This window comes from Pogoniulus pusillus, chromosome 24 (assembly GCF_015220805.1).
Source record: "Pogoniulus pusillus isolate bPogPus1 chromosome 24, bPogPus1.pri, whole genome shotgun sequence".
NCBI classification, from domain to species: domain Eukaryota; kingdom Metazoa; phylum Chordata; class Aves; order Piciformes; family Lybiidae; genus Pogoniulus; species Pogoniulus pusillus.
In genome coordinates this window covers 2744966-2759543 of record NC_087287.1, presented here as the reverse complement: position 1 = coordinate 2759543, position 14578 = coordinate 2744966, and the positions used below count along the sequence as shown (strand labels likewise).

At 40.9% G+C, this 14578-nt stretch overlaps 1 protein-coding gene across 1 annotated transcript in view; it reads right to left on the bottom strand.

Annotated features, from left to right (window-relative positions):
• Positions 1-938: 938 nt before the first annotated feature.
• SLC17A6 (solute carrier family 17 member 6) overlaps positions 939-14578 on the bottom strand; it is a 34455-nt gene continuing 20815 nt past the window's right edge. The window contains exons 4-12 of the mRNA XM_064163067.1: positions 13545-13659; positions 11817-11904; positions 11633-11719; positions 9708-9850; positions 7513-7662; positions 6207-6339; positions 5668-5778; positions 3533-3660; positions 939-3198 (exon numbers count right to left, since the gene is read on the bottom strand). Of these exons, the coding sequence (XP_064019137.1) occupies positions 2872-3198; positions 3533-3660; positions 5668-5778; positions 6207-6339; positions 7513-7662; positions 9708-9850; positions 11633-11719; positions 11817-11904; positions 13545-13659 (1282 nt within the window). The 3' untranslated portion in view covers positions 939-2871. The remainder of the gene's footprint in view (positions 3199-3532; positions 3661-5667; positions 5779-6206; positions 6340-7512; positions 7663-9707; positions 9851-11632; positions 11720-11816; positions 11905-13544; positions 13660-14578) is intronic.

Genomic DNA, 14578 nt, shown 5'->3' with positions numbered 1-14578 from the left:
CAATACATCAGTCCATCAAAACAGTTAGAGATAACTTTACATGTTACCTGGCTCAGTATCTAGAATCATAGAATCAGTCAGGCTTGGAAGGGATCTGGCTCAGCTTCTAGAATCATAGAATCAGTCAGGCTTGGAAGGGATCTGGCTCAGCTTCTAGAATCATAGAATCAGTAAGGCTTGGAAGGGACCTGGCTCAGCTTCTAGAATCATAGAATCAGTCAGGCTTGGAAGGGACCACAAGGATCATCTAGTTCCACCGCCCCTGCCATGGGCAGGGACACCTCACACTAGATCAGGCTGTCTGGAGCCTGATTTCTAGGCTCTCATCACAACCAGCATACTGGTGAGCAACACTGAGCCCGTTACAGTTCAGTCCACTGTTCTGTAGCCTTCTGTTCAGGTTGATGTGTCTATGCTCTTCTACTTGGCACAAGAAAGTTTTGTTAGAAAAATGCTTGTTTTTAATATAGTATTTCTTGACTGCACTGATTCCTGTAGGCTCTGTCTAAAGATGGTCAGGAAGCAGCAGCATGTATCAGTTAAGAAGTCTTGTTGCAGGAGCAAGAAAGGAAACAAATTCCAAGAACAGCATTCTGTGATGTTTTGCCTTTTCTTTAGGGAATGCTGATCCATGCCAGTCTTTAGCTAACACAGATTAGTTTGTCTTTCCCAGTCTCACTGCACTGGCCAGCACACCAATCCTCCTGCTCCTTCACACACCTACTCCAACCATTTTTATGGAAGGAGGAGCAGAGGTAGCTGCCTTGTCCATAGCACACTTGTGCATGAGCAGAGGAGAGAGTAGACAATGTAGGATGTGGAATATTCAGCACAGCTCCCAGCTTGTCTCCATGTCAATAGCAGAATTTGGTCTGCAGTGACTATAATGTTGGTCACCTGTATTAAAGTGCAGCTGAAAAAATGGCAAGAAACTGTGATGCTCTTTTTTTTTTTATATATAAAAGGATAAATAGAGCATTTTATTAACACTTTTTGCAGCAACAGAAGTGACACAGTCCACATCTTTTTCATTAAACACAGCAAAAGCTATGGTCACATTTTACATCACTTTGAGGCACAAAGCAAAATACTTCTTTTTTTTTTTTTACCCTTAAGGTATGATTTGCATTAAAAAAAAACAAACAAAACCAACCCAAAACCCAAAACAAACAAACAAACAAACAAAAAAAGGGGGAGGGGGGGGGGGGAGAAGAAACAATCCTCAAGTTGTATATTGCGGTAGCAGGGTTTCCAATCACTAGCACAATACAATGAACAGACCAAGAATCCAGAATGGATTATTACATACAATAATAATCATTTGATTGAATTAAGGAATGGATCATTGTCGTTGTGTTGTTAGAGTATTAAGAAGTGGTCTGGTGTTGCTAATTTCAGTTGGTTCGGTTTGCTTTCATCCCAACAACCCCCAGTATATACAACAAGCTAAATGAAGGTTACTCTATAGTCTAGGAGATTATGCACTTTGTAATGCATTGCACTTATTGCTTGGTACACTAATGTTGCAGTCACCCTTGACTTAGGCTAAAAAGACAAGCCTGATGCTTGTTGGCATCTTTCAACCCAACACTAGTTAGTTACCACTTTGGTTTATTGTGAGTTTCTATGTTACTCATATTCAGTGTCCATTATTATTAGATTGAATTGAAAGACAAACATTATTTTTTCTTTCATTATTATTTCAGGGATTTCCAAAATAGCAACATTTTCTATAATTACAGTATCTTCAATAAACCTCTATCTATGTATACAACTGTGGCACAATGTGTAAAAATATGAAAGCTATTAAGGGAAGATCAAGGATTAAATTATTCTCTGTTTCTTCTATTGGCTTGAAAATATTCTGCAAGACAAATAAATTCTTTTATTTTTTTTTTCTTTATAGGGTTACTTACTCATAGTAAATTTCTCTTTGGAGTTTTGTAAAAGACTATATATTTTTTTCTAGGTTATATTCTGTTTTGTTTGTTTTTTTTTTTTTCTCTTTCTCTAAAGACACCAGTACAAAGTTGGAATATACTGCAAAGAATCAGAATAATAAGTCTTGGTTTTTGATAAAGGGATTTGACAGTCTGCAGCACGAAAAGTCAGTCTTAGCATCACATACTGAGTTTTACGTAGTTGATTAACACAGGGAAGAATGTTGCAATGCCTATCATTTCATAAGATTCCATAAAGAATAGAAATAAGAATTTGTGCCCAAACATTCAGTATAAAACTCCTAAATAATTCCTTTATTCATCACAGAGCAGCCTGCAGCATGTAACCACAATAAACATCCAATATGCCCTATTTGTTCCTTAGGCTAGATAGGTTACCGCGAAAGGAACTGGGATCAATCCTCTGTAAATGCCTAGGACTTGACCTTCCTCCTAGAAGAAAGCTCTTGTCCTAGACTAAACACACAACTCCTACACTGCACTGAGTAAACATCTGTATCAACACAATCTCTTTCTATACAGTGTAACAAATATATAAGTGCATTTGGAACGATCAAGTCATTTTGGCTTTCTAAAAAGAGCGTTAGATGTGCCAACTTGGTTGCTTAGTTGTGCTTTAGTCCTTAGTTATGAGTTTTAGCTCTTGTATACTGCAAGTATCTAATTGTCTCTATAGTTTTGACCAGTAAACCCTTAAAACTCTAATGTTTATAGAACAAATATAAGCTAATGAAAGTGATGACATGTCACAACTCATACAGATTGCACTTGGATGTAGGCTGTTTTTTACAGTAAGACCTTCCTGTTTGATATGTGTTTATATGTTCATACCACGTTTTATTTCTGTGTGCAAACAATCACAATGAGTTTAATCACAAACACTACAAAATATACCCAATATTTAGGGCTGTTATGAATAATCCTTGTAGTTGTATGAGTCTTGTACTTCCTCTTGTACAAATTCCTCTTTTTTCTCCCAGCCATTAGGCCAGCCACCATTGACCTGGGTTGTAGCACCGTAAGACTTGGTGGTACCATAATTTACGTAATTCTGAGTAATGTCCCCTGTCTCTTCAGCAAGTTCATCTTCATGAATAAAGCCACATTTCTCTTCACTTGTCTGTTCTGGGTCTGCCCAGGGTTGTTTCTCTCCTGAAGCAAATATGCCATAGAAGATGACACCTCCGTAATGAACTAAAGCAGCAATGAGGAAGACGTACTGCCACTCTTCACGTGTCTGTAAAGAGGAATAGGTCAGACTGGGGCATAGACTTGTCTAACTCTTCTGAGCTGAAACATTTAAATTAGGAATTGAGGCTGTGGCAGTCAACACAGCTAAAATATTTCCATGTCTGGTTTCCAATTATTTCTATCCATCTTACTCTGTAAAAGCCATCAGCCTGCAAAAGCATCGACCTGGCCAGCATATTGTGAAGCACGCTTCAAATCTGCAACTTTCTGGAGGTCCCAGAGTCTAATATGAATACCCTGGCAAGATGTACTATGGAAAGGTCTTTCTATGGAAACCAATGCTATTAACCTGCAATGCTTGTGAACAGATTGCCATTTACCTTGTTCTTTGTCATTGCTCCAACAATTATAGGGCAAACCATTCCAGACAAGGTCCCGACTCCATTAGAAATCCCCATTAAGATGCTGGCATACCTTGGGGCAATGTCTAAGTGGTTGACATTGAATCCTGCAATACAAAGGTCAGCAGGACATTACTTCAGTTCTGAAAAGTAATGCTATCACTTGACAATTTCACTGTGACATATTTGGGCTCTTTGTTGGCATTTCTTTTTCTCTGAAAGGCTTATAAGAGTTAAATATTCCTAGAGAGCCTCTGAGGTTTCATTTTCCTTTAAAAGTCTATTCTAAAAGCATACCAAATGTATTTTCTTCCCAAGATTGCATTAAAAAAAAATAAATCCCAATAGTGACTATGTGGAGTAGAGAACCCAGATGCTATTTAGGCAGGGAGAAAGTTCATAGTGCCCTTCATGACCATTTCATGCTGTAAATAACATGTCATTCTTCTTCCATCTTGTACCACTTCTCTACTGCTCACATTTTTCTTTTGGTCTCACTTTGTAGCAGAAGGGATCTCCTCTCTGTTCTTGAGTGGTAAAACAAAGTTAAAAGGTAGTATCTGTGAATTATATGTTCATTATTATTAGAAATATTTTTCTTGTCTTTTCAGCAGCTTCATTCCATGTGAAATTTTTGCAGGATTAAGGATTTAAATGTTAGGAAACAACTCACGATTCTCTGGAGTGACAGAACTCATTGTTCCCAAAATAAGAGCTTAACTCATATCAGAAAACAAATCTTTCAAACCAGAAAGATAATCATAGAATCATCATAGAATCAACCAGGTTGGAAGAGACCTCTAAGATCATCCAGTCCAACCTAGCACCCAGCCCTAGCCAATCAACCAGACCATGGCACTAAGTGCCTCAGCCAGGCTTTTCTTGAGCACCTCCAGGGACAGTGACTCCACCACCTCCCTGGGCAGCCCATTCCAATGCCAATCACTCTCTCTGTGAAGAACTTCCTCCTACCATCCAGCCTATGCTTCCCCCAGCACAACGTGAGACTATGTCCCCTTGTTCTGTTGCTGGTTGCAATGAATGGGAAAAGGCAGAGTAGTATGGATGAAAGTATATCAAAGGAAGCATGGCCAGCAGACTCAGAGAGCTGACTCTGCCACTTTGCTCTTGAGAGACCTCACCTGGAGTACTGCATCCAGATCTGGAGCCCTCAACATACTAAGGACATGGACCTGACAGAATGGGTCTGGAGGAGTGCCACAACAATTATCAAGGGTCTGGAACACCTCTGCTATGGGGACAGGCTGAGGGAGCTGGGGTTACTCAGCCTTGAAAAGAGAGGGCTTCAGGGAGACCTAAAAGCAGCCTGCCAGTGGCTGAAGGGGGCTACAAGCATGTTGCAGAGGGGCTGCCTGCAAAGGCCTGCAGTGGTAGCATGAGAGCAATGATTTGAAATTAGAGAAGAACAGATTTAGGTTGGAGGTTAGCAACAAGTTCTGAACCATGAGGCTGGTGGAACACTGGGACAGGTTGCCCAGGGAGGTGGCTGAGGCGCCATCCCTGGAGATATTCAAGGTCAGACTGGACAAGACTCTGAGCAAGCTGCTCTAGTGGAGGATGTCCCTGTTGACCTTTGAAGGTCCTCTCCAACCCAAACCATACTATGATTCTATGAAAACTTGTAGAGAAAGTGTAATACACTTATCAAGCTCTACAAAATAGGCACAATACCTTGCAGCATTTGTTGGTTTAGTGACAGATTTGATTAAGGAGAGTTTAGATGTTTGCCACAAAGAAAGACCCTGTTTTAAACATAAGGAGCCAACATGGGAGAGGATACTAAGGTCACAGTGGGAAAAAAGAGAAGATCTGGTGACATGTTTGGGAAAGATAAAGGGAAAGGGATGATAGAGCAGCAGGAGAAGGGGACATCTGAATTTTAAATCAGAAAAAGAATTGCTAGTATTTAGTTCCCAAAGTAATAAAGAAGTACATATATAATATTAACAAAGCATTAAGTAATATAGATTGGGGAAAAAAACAGCAAAAAGCTTTTACTTAAATGTAGGTATAGAAATGTAGGTGCCACTGTACGATAGGTGTCCTATCTCTTAAGATCAAATGAGGTCCTAATGGCTGTAATATAATCTTACCAGATATGGCAAATCCACTAAAGCCTACTGCAAGCACTAAGAATGAAATAGCCACTCCTTTGCTGTGAGAGTATCCCACCACGAGAAGAAGAGTTGCTTCCATACCAAAACCTGGGGAAATCATAAAGAAAACCAGGAATCAGATTTCATTACCTCTCAAATATTGCAGGCCTTAGGGCATGGTAATATTTCATAGGAAGACAGAGACAAAACATCACCTCTGAGTGGAATATAATCAGGGGCTTCTTTCATCCCTAACCCCCACCCATTCTTGCTCTCTCCAATAATTCTCACTGTATTCTCTGCATGCTAAATTTCTTCCTGGCAGTTGCAAGATGAAAAGAAATGTGATCTGGTTAGGTCATTCCAGCTAACCCTAAAGGGAATATACACTTAACCTGCTTATGAATTTTGCAGCTGTTATCACAACCAGCATTTGGCTCGTGTGACTTTAACCTCTCAGCAGTCAGATGTGCAACCACAGGTACTTGTTTGGGCCCTCAGTGCAGAGTGATTTTAAATCAAATAGGAAGACTTACCTCCACAGTTCATTATCTTCCTCACAGTAGTGGTGGAAAGAATCTGCTTGCTTCTTAAAAAGTCTGCAATTTGGCCCCCAATAGGAACAATAATTGTCATCACTAAGTGTGGCACAGCAGACAAGATACCCACCTAAAATGATCAGTAGAGTTAGCAGAAGAGAAACCATAAGAAAATATGTGAAGTCCTCATTTTCTGAAGCACTCAGAAACGAATCAATTTCAGGCTATGTGCTAAAACTAAACATTTCATTTGGTTTATTAAGTGAATAAACCTGATCTTAATTTGTCACTGTATGTTCTGAAGGAAAGCCAGACAATGAGTTTCAATGTCCTTCTTGAAACTAGGTGGTCCTGCTTTCTAAAATGCACTTGGAGAGTTGGCATCGCTTCTCAGTGCTTTCTTTACAGTTTTGATGGGATCCTGCATCCCCTGGGGTGTTGTGGTGGTTTAAGAGTCACCTGCCTCCCCACTCTCATAAAATCACCCAGGCTAGACTCAGCCACCTGGAAGTTAAGGAATGAAGCTTTCAGCACAATATACAAGCAGAGATTCACAATAGATCACAAATATATACAGCTATAGACAGAAATGAGCAAGGTGAAAGTGATACAGAAACACAACAGCCCTCCCAGAAACCAGAGTCCCCAAGAGGGGCTCCCAACCACCCTTCCACCTTCTTTACACCCCTCTACCTTATCCCAGAGTTTGCCTTATGTGCAAGGCAAGTTTGAAAGATTGGCAAGGGGAGTTAGAAGCAGAAGGATTAGTTACACAGAAGCAGCCCAGGGAGAAAGCACAGGCTCTGACAGAGACACACACACACTGTCTCTTATCTACATTTTTGTTCTTGTTTTTATACATCTCAGCAAGCCTATGAGTGAAGCAGCCATCGCCATTGTTTCCTTTTCACTGCCTGTAATCTAATTTTCCTGATTAAAATATTCCAGTTAGCCTCAAACTAGCACAGGTGTCAGGGACAGAAACGTAATGGGTCTCTTGAGACCACTCTATTCCCTTCATGGTCTGGTTTCAAGCACTGAACTGGTCTTTTTGCAATACAACACCAATCAGACCATCCTCAAATCTCACCCTGCCTTCACCATCCCCTATGCAAGCCTTTGCCACTGTTGTTACTTCACTGATATGTGCTGGTCAAGGGAACCAAAACTGGCAGGGATAAGATTTCAGACTTGTAACCTCCTGATAAAGACACAGAACACTTTTCTTTCCTCCTCATAAATACCGTAGGGGGACCTCTGATACTTACTCAGCTGAGAGAAAAGCTTTGTTGTTCTTACATACCTTGCTTATTTCAAATCCAAACACTTCCTCAAAGTAAGCAGGCTGACTAATAAGCAGCAAGTAAAAAGTCCAGCTTCTACAGAAGTTTGCAACAATTATTGCATAGACTGGCATGGATGTAAAAAATTTTCTCCATGGAGTTTTGTATTTCTGAAATGCAGAAAGAGGCTCCAGTCACCATTTCCATCATCACCACTCAATCTTCCCTTTTCCTAGCTGGTACTTTTACCTACATTCCAACAAGCTCATTTGTGCACACCTTTATGTATCTGATTTCAGTGACTTCAGCTGTCACAGAGTATGTGCCCCCACCTCTTGATGCTCAGGATTTAAGCTCAGACACAAGTGAAAACTACAGCATGCACAAGTGGAGAAACTCAGTGATACTTAGCTGCATGTACATGTGCCATTAGCTAAATCATGTCAACTAGGTCCAAAACCTGTCTTTAACAGCCAGTGTTGCTTTAAGGCAACAGTTAGTTTTTTACACTCTGAGTAGACAATTTTATACAGATAATACTTTAAGCTTGTCCTTTAGAATTTCAATCTGACTTCCAACATTCTGAAGAATCCTTTTTATCAAGCCTCAGCTGGAACTTCTTGGTCAATAGATATTTTTTTGTTTGGTTTATTGTGTTTTTTAAATGAATTGCAGGGTGAAAGACAGATGGCTAGAACTAGTCCTGCTGAGTCCCAGTGTCTCTCTGTGAGCCCAGGATTCTGCCCATCTGTGTCCATCCAAATACAGCATCCAGACACAGAGGAGTGTTTGAAAATTGCTTCAGCAAGGTTTCAGGCTGAATTTAGTCTCTTGTCAGTTTGAATGCTGCCTTTTCTTCAGAGAAAACCAGCCCATAGATGAACATATGCAATGCCTTCTATACCTGTGAAGTGAGAACTAAGGACTTAGTGTGTGACTTAACTAAGGAGAAGCCAATAAGAAAAGCTAATTGGTGCTATGGCAAGAATTTCAGCCTCAGTATTTTAGAAGCAATGGAACTATTGACACAAACTGATCACTTCCAGCAAATGTTTAACTAAAAAGCCACAGTAAGAAGTAGAAATTATCCAGCCCAAAACACAACTGTATGGAGAGCCTTTGAAGTATCTCATTTTGTGCCAGATTAAGAAACCATGAGTACTGTGGATTGTTGATGAGTATCAACCCAGAGATTGCCTCCAGAACACCTAGAATGGCCAACTATCAGAGAAATGACTCTCAAGTATTTCCAGTTGCCTATTTAATCTGGATCAAATGGGGTTTGCTCAGAGAAAAAGGGTTTGTTCAAGAGCTCAATCTAGAAGCAATGGACTGACCACTTAGTAAATGTAACAAAGAGTGGTAGTGAGGATCTGCTGGGAATGGGTGGTGTAAAAATCTGAGCAGATGATACCAGACTTAAGCCATCATTTGTCTGTTTTTTCTTCAGTGGGAAAGAGTTTATTTCAGGCTTTTCAGTGATTAGAGAAATAAGATCATTCTTTAGCACTGTAGGAGTGTTAAGTGGCTGGAAAATTCTCTGAGTTTATAGCTGTTTTTTCAGGAGCTCTTGAGAACTAAATCAGTACACAAACAAATCAGATAATGAGAGGCTTGCCAGTGTGTTCCCACCAATTGCCACAACAAAGGGGAATGTTCCTATGGCTCTCCTAGCATGTTCTGTGGCTCCTTGAAGTCTTTCTTGCAGATGAAACACAGAATAGTGAAGATTTGTTTTTTTCTGAAATTCCAAGGACCTCAGGAGACACTAAGCAGTGCTTTTCCTCCAGCTGACTTCTCTAGAAGAGGAAAATCTTCCAGGAAGGAAGGAAAAGAAATGCTTCAGCTCAGCATTGCACAAGTGTCAGTAGAGCTGCAATTTCAAATATAGCTGGAGCTGTTTTCTATACTCTGAAGCAGAGAGACATAAGTTCCATGAGTGAACTGCTAGAACTGGAACCTGTTTTCTCTTTATCCAGAATTCTATAAGCAGATCAAATCTCCCAACCCCCAAAGCATTCAGTTGTTTGAAAGATGCATTTCTGTCTTCAAGAAGAAGAGTGTTTGATTATTGCTTTGTGGCTTGTTTTTTTTTTTTGTTTAGGGTTTTGTTGGAGTTTTTGTTTCATGTTTGTTTGTTTTGTTGTTGGTTCTTTGTTTTTCTAGTGGTTTGCTACTATCTCATGTGAAATAAGTGTGTGAGCAATAATCTTACTTCCATTGCACCTAGGAGGTTGGCACTCTCTCCAATGCTTTCTTCTATGTATCTCCTTTCTTCATCAGTGATTGTAGGATGCTTTGCAGGACTCTCATATGAAACCAAAAGCCAAAACATGTACCAGACTATGCCAAAGCTCCCTTTGGGATGAAAAGAAAGACTTTAAAAAGAAGTGCAGAGTAAAGCAGCAAACAAGGAAAAAGATCTGTGAATAACTGTAAGAGATCTAAGTGGCAATTGTTGTTACTGCTCTGCTACTGAGTCATTCTAACAGAGAACTGCATCCTGCAAACCATGTTTGTGCAAATCACATGCAGAGCCATACCAGTGAGATCTTCTTAGTTTCATCTAGAGGGTGATTTCACAGTAAGTGAATGTTCACTGGTATTTTGTCATCAGTTTGTACAACACAGAGCAGTGCAACAGTTTCCACTGCATTTCACCAGACTGAATGAAGCCCCATTTTGCTCTGAGCCACTGTTGTTTGATTACTGCACTACATGAAGTTCAACAAGGACAAGTGCAGAGTCCTGCACCTGGGGAGGAATAACTGCACCAGGACAGGCTGAGAGGTGATCTGCTGGAGAGCAGCACTGTGGAGAGGGACCTGGGAGTGCTGATGGATAACATCTATGGGACAGTAATGTGCCCTTGTGGCCAACAAGGCCAATGGGATTCTGGGGTGTATTTAGAGTATGTCCAGCAGATCAAGGGAGATTCTCCTCCCCCTCTACCCTGCACTGTTGAGACCTAATCTTTAATACTGCATTCAGTTTTGAGGTCCCCGGTTTAAGAGTGATGGGGATCTGCTGGAGAGGGTTCAGCAAAGGGCTGCAAGGATGATGAGGGGACTGGAGCAGTGCCTGATGAGAAGAGGCTGAGGGACCTGGGGCTGCTTAGACTGGAGAAGACTGAGAGGGGATTTAATAAATGTTTATGTATATCTGAGGGCTAGGGGTCGAGGAGGCAGACAAGGTCTGCTCACTTGCTCCCTGGGATAGGACAAGGAGCAATAGATGTAAGCTACAGCACAGGTCCCAGAGCTCTGGCACAGGCTCCCCAGAGAGGTTGTGGAGTCTCCTTCTCTGGAGCCTTTCCAGGCCTGTCTGGATGCATTCCTGTGTGATCTGAGCTAGATTGTATGGTTCTGCTCTGGCAGGGAGGTTGGACTGGATGATCTCTTTGGGTCCCTTCCACCCCCTGACATCCTGTGAGCCTGTGATGCAGTGTTTTACCTGCAGAATCCAAGATGGTAGCATTGTTTTCAACACAGCAATGCACTTTCTGCGTAGTTTCATTAAATTTCTCTAAGGTTTCCCTTTAATTTACATCCATTTTACACTGCAGAGTGAACTCTTTTGGGACATACTTTTTCATCAGTGTAATTTAAGGTAACAGAACTGGTGGGAATGAAGTTGTGGAGGCCTTCAGCTAAGAATCAGGACATCCCAGTCAGGGCAGGTACTCTAAACCTGCAGCAGTGTAAGTGGAGGAATAAGACTCTAGATCTGCATGGCAGTTTGCACAACTTGTACAAGAATTGGTGAAAGTTTCCCCATGAACTGGCTTCTCATAGAATCATAGAATCAAGCAGGTTGGAAGATACCTCCAAGATCATCCAGTCCAACCTATCCCCCAGCCCTATCCAGTCAACTAGACCATGGCACTAAGTGCCTCATCCAGGCTTTTCTTGAGCACCTAATGATTCTCTAATGATTCTGCTTTCCAAAGCTCTCCTTTTAGTGCCATTCCTTCATTGTCCTTCTCTCTAGACTGTATTTTTAGCTTTACCCTCTACACTCCCACTTCTCTCTTACAATTCTACTTCTTTCTTTTTTTTTTCTTAACAGTAGCTTTTAAATGTTTAGAAAGGGCAGAGTAGGATCATACAATATTGGAGTGAGATGAGCAAAAGTGCATACCATACACATAGAACACAGAAGACCACCCAGTATATTGCACTAGAATTCCAGCTAAAGGCATTGCAATAACAGCTCCTGCATAGGAACCTACAAAACAAGACAAGTGGGGATGAAAAGAGTGAAGAATTCAGCCTCAAAATACTTTTATGTTACACATGAAAGACAAAATTAGAAAGGTACTTACCACAAAAGGAAGTGGTTGCTAACCTACTTCTTTCTAATGGGGGGGCCCACTTGCTCCAAATGCCATGGCAGGCAGGGTAGGTGACCCCCTGGGGAATGGTGTGCCACAAGTTAGCTAATGAGGATCAATCACTCAGTTCATTGTCTTTGCATGATTTCATTCTTTTTTTAATTGCTACAAACAAGAAGTGGAGACTACTTTGCACTGGGATAGCAAAGTCTGAGCACAGCCATCCAAAAACCTCCCATTTCTATTAAAGCTGCAAAGGATTTTGTACACCACACCAAATCATTAAAGAGACCTTATAAAACTGATACAAAACACAATCATTTCTTTTAGTTCCCCCTCCCCCTTCCAGAAAAGGAGAATCATTAAAAAGAAAAGATCTTAATGCACAGGTAGCAGAGACAAAGGAAGGATGAAAACACAAACCCTCTGGAGCCTTTCTAATCCTGAACTGGTTTCTCCAACCCTCACTTTGTTTGATCTAACATTTCAAGTTTAATTTAGGAGGTACAGATTACTGTTCCAGTGCTCCAAAACTAGAAAACAAGATCAGCAAGAGCTTTAAAATATAATGTTAAGAGAGAAGGTTTTCATTGTCTTTGTCTTTAATAAACATTCTTGAGCACATAAAGCAAATAATTGCATTATGCTAGTTGGTTTGATCTTAAACCAGTTGCTTTTTAGGTCTCTCTCCAAAACCAGCCCTTAATTTAACAGCAAAGCTTATAAAATAGAAGCAATTACATCCTGCAGCCTTGAAATTTTAGGAAAGGGAACACAAAATGCTTGGTAATTTTCAACAAAACTGATTGTAAACCTGCTTCAGACAGACTTGTTGGAGATGTTTTGCACTCACAGTTCCTTTGAAGAATGCCAGAGACATGAGAGGGTCTAAAGCAACTATCTCTTTTTTAATTGCCCTCTTGCTTCTGCTCCCTTCCTCTGTGCACTCCAGCACACCTCTGCACATTCAGATCACTTTTCAGGATGAATCCAGGTTTGCACACACACACTTCAAGAACTTGGCTGACAATACCTAACTTACAGGCACATTCTCTGTCCTTTTTCAGTATCTTTTTACACAATAAAGTGCACAAGTCAAAAGTCAGCTCATCCAACAGAAATGTATAGCCCTGAGTAAGAAGAGACCAGCAATCACAGGCTTAAACCCCTGCCTTGCAGTGCTTCCAGGAATGATGCATTTATGATTCTTTCAGTAAAGAAACAAGCAAACAAAGAAATTTGGAAGGCAGGCTCAGTTTTTTTTCCCTTTTAAATCATGGTCTCATTCATTTCAACAACAGCATGGCCTGGCCCTATGACAGAAGCTTTATTCTTTAGTATAGATCAAATCTGTGATTTGCTGTCCAGCAAATAATTGTTGAATATAGCATCAGTGTAAGCTCCATGCAGGACAGAATTTCAGTGAGACTTCAGTATTAAATACATCTCTTATTTGTTTCTTTGCTAGGTGATTTTATAGATGGAGAAAAACCAAAGAGCTGTAATTAGACAGAATGGTCTGGGTTGGAAATGACCTCCAAAAGTCATCCAGTCCAACTCAGTTCTCACACTGAAATCCATTGCACTGAAAATCAGTAACACACTGAAAACCAGTAACAAACTGAAAGCAATTTTTGTTTGCCCCCAAAGTGACAGCTGCTAAATAAAGGCTAACAAATATCTCTGACATTTACTGCTTATTTGAGAAGTTTTCCATACCTCTACGAGGCCCTGCAAGATCCTAACAAAGATGACACACCCATAGTGCACCCTGGCTGCAGACGGTATTAACATGTTGAGGGAGGATGTCAGCAGTATAGCAGCACCAAATACTCTGCAAAAGTGGGGGGAAAAAAAAGGAAAGGAAGTCACTTCAGTGTTGTTCCAATTGATTTATTCCACATATGCTCTACAGATAATCTAGATGTATTCAAACATATGTTCTTTATGTAGGGAATACACTAACTGCTTGACTGAATTAGAGTCTACTTCCACCTAGCCTGATTAGACCCAGGCCAAACATGGGCATCAACACTTAGCATCATTTCCTAAGGAGATACAGCTTAGGCAGCCACAGGTCTAGGTCTGCTATAGGAATAGGGAGGCTGCACTTGGAATACTGCATTGAGATTCAGGTCCTCACTACAAGAAGGACATTGACATGCTGGAGCAGTTCCAGAGAAGGAAAAGTAAGGTGGTGAAGGACCTGGAGAACAGGTCTTGTCAGGAGTGGATGAGGAGAGTGGGATTGTTCAGCCTCAAGAAAAGCAGGCTGGGAGGAGACCTCTTTACAGCTACCTGAAAAGGTGTTGTAATAGGGCAGGGGCTGATTTCCCTAGCATCAGATGACAGTACAAGAGGAAATGGCCTCAGATTTCACCAGGAGAGATTTAGGTTGGATATAGCCTGTCCAGAGAGGTGGTGGAGTCACCATCCCTGGAGGCTTCAAAAAGTGCATTGACGTGGCACTTCATGGTTTAGTGGGCATGGTGATGTTAGGTCAACAATTGGGCTCAATGATCTTAGAGGTCTTTTTCAGCCAGAACAGTTCCATGATTCTGTATATCCCCACTCTCTCCTTTAGCTAATTTTCACATCAGTTTCAACCAAATCTGATTGAATTTGCCACCCTCTAGAGAAATTAGAAATTAGGACTCCAAACAGTTTGCTGAAACAGGTGGCCAAGGAAAAGAGAGATCCTCATTAGTGCTTTAATTGTCAGAAAGTGGCACCATGCACTCACTACTGGCAAA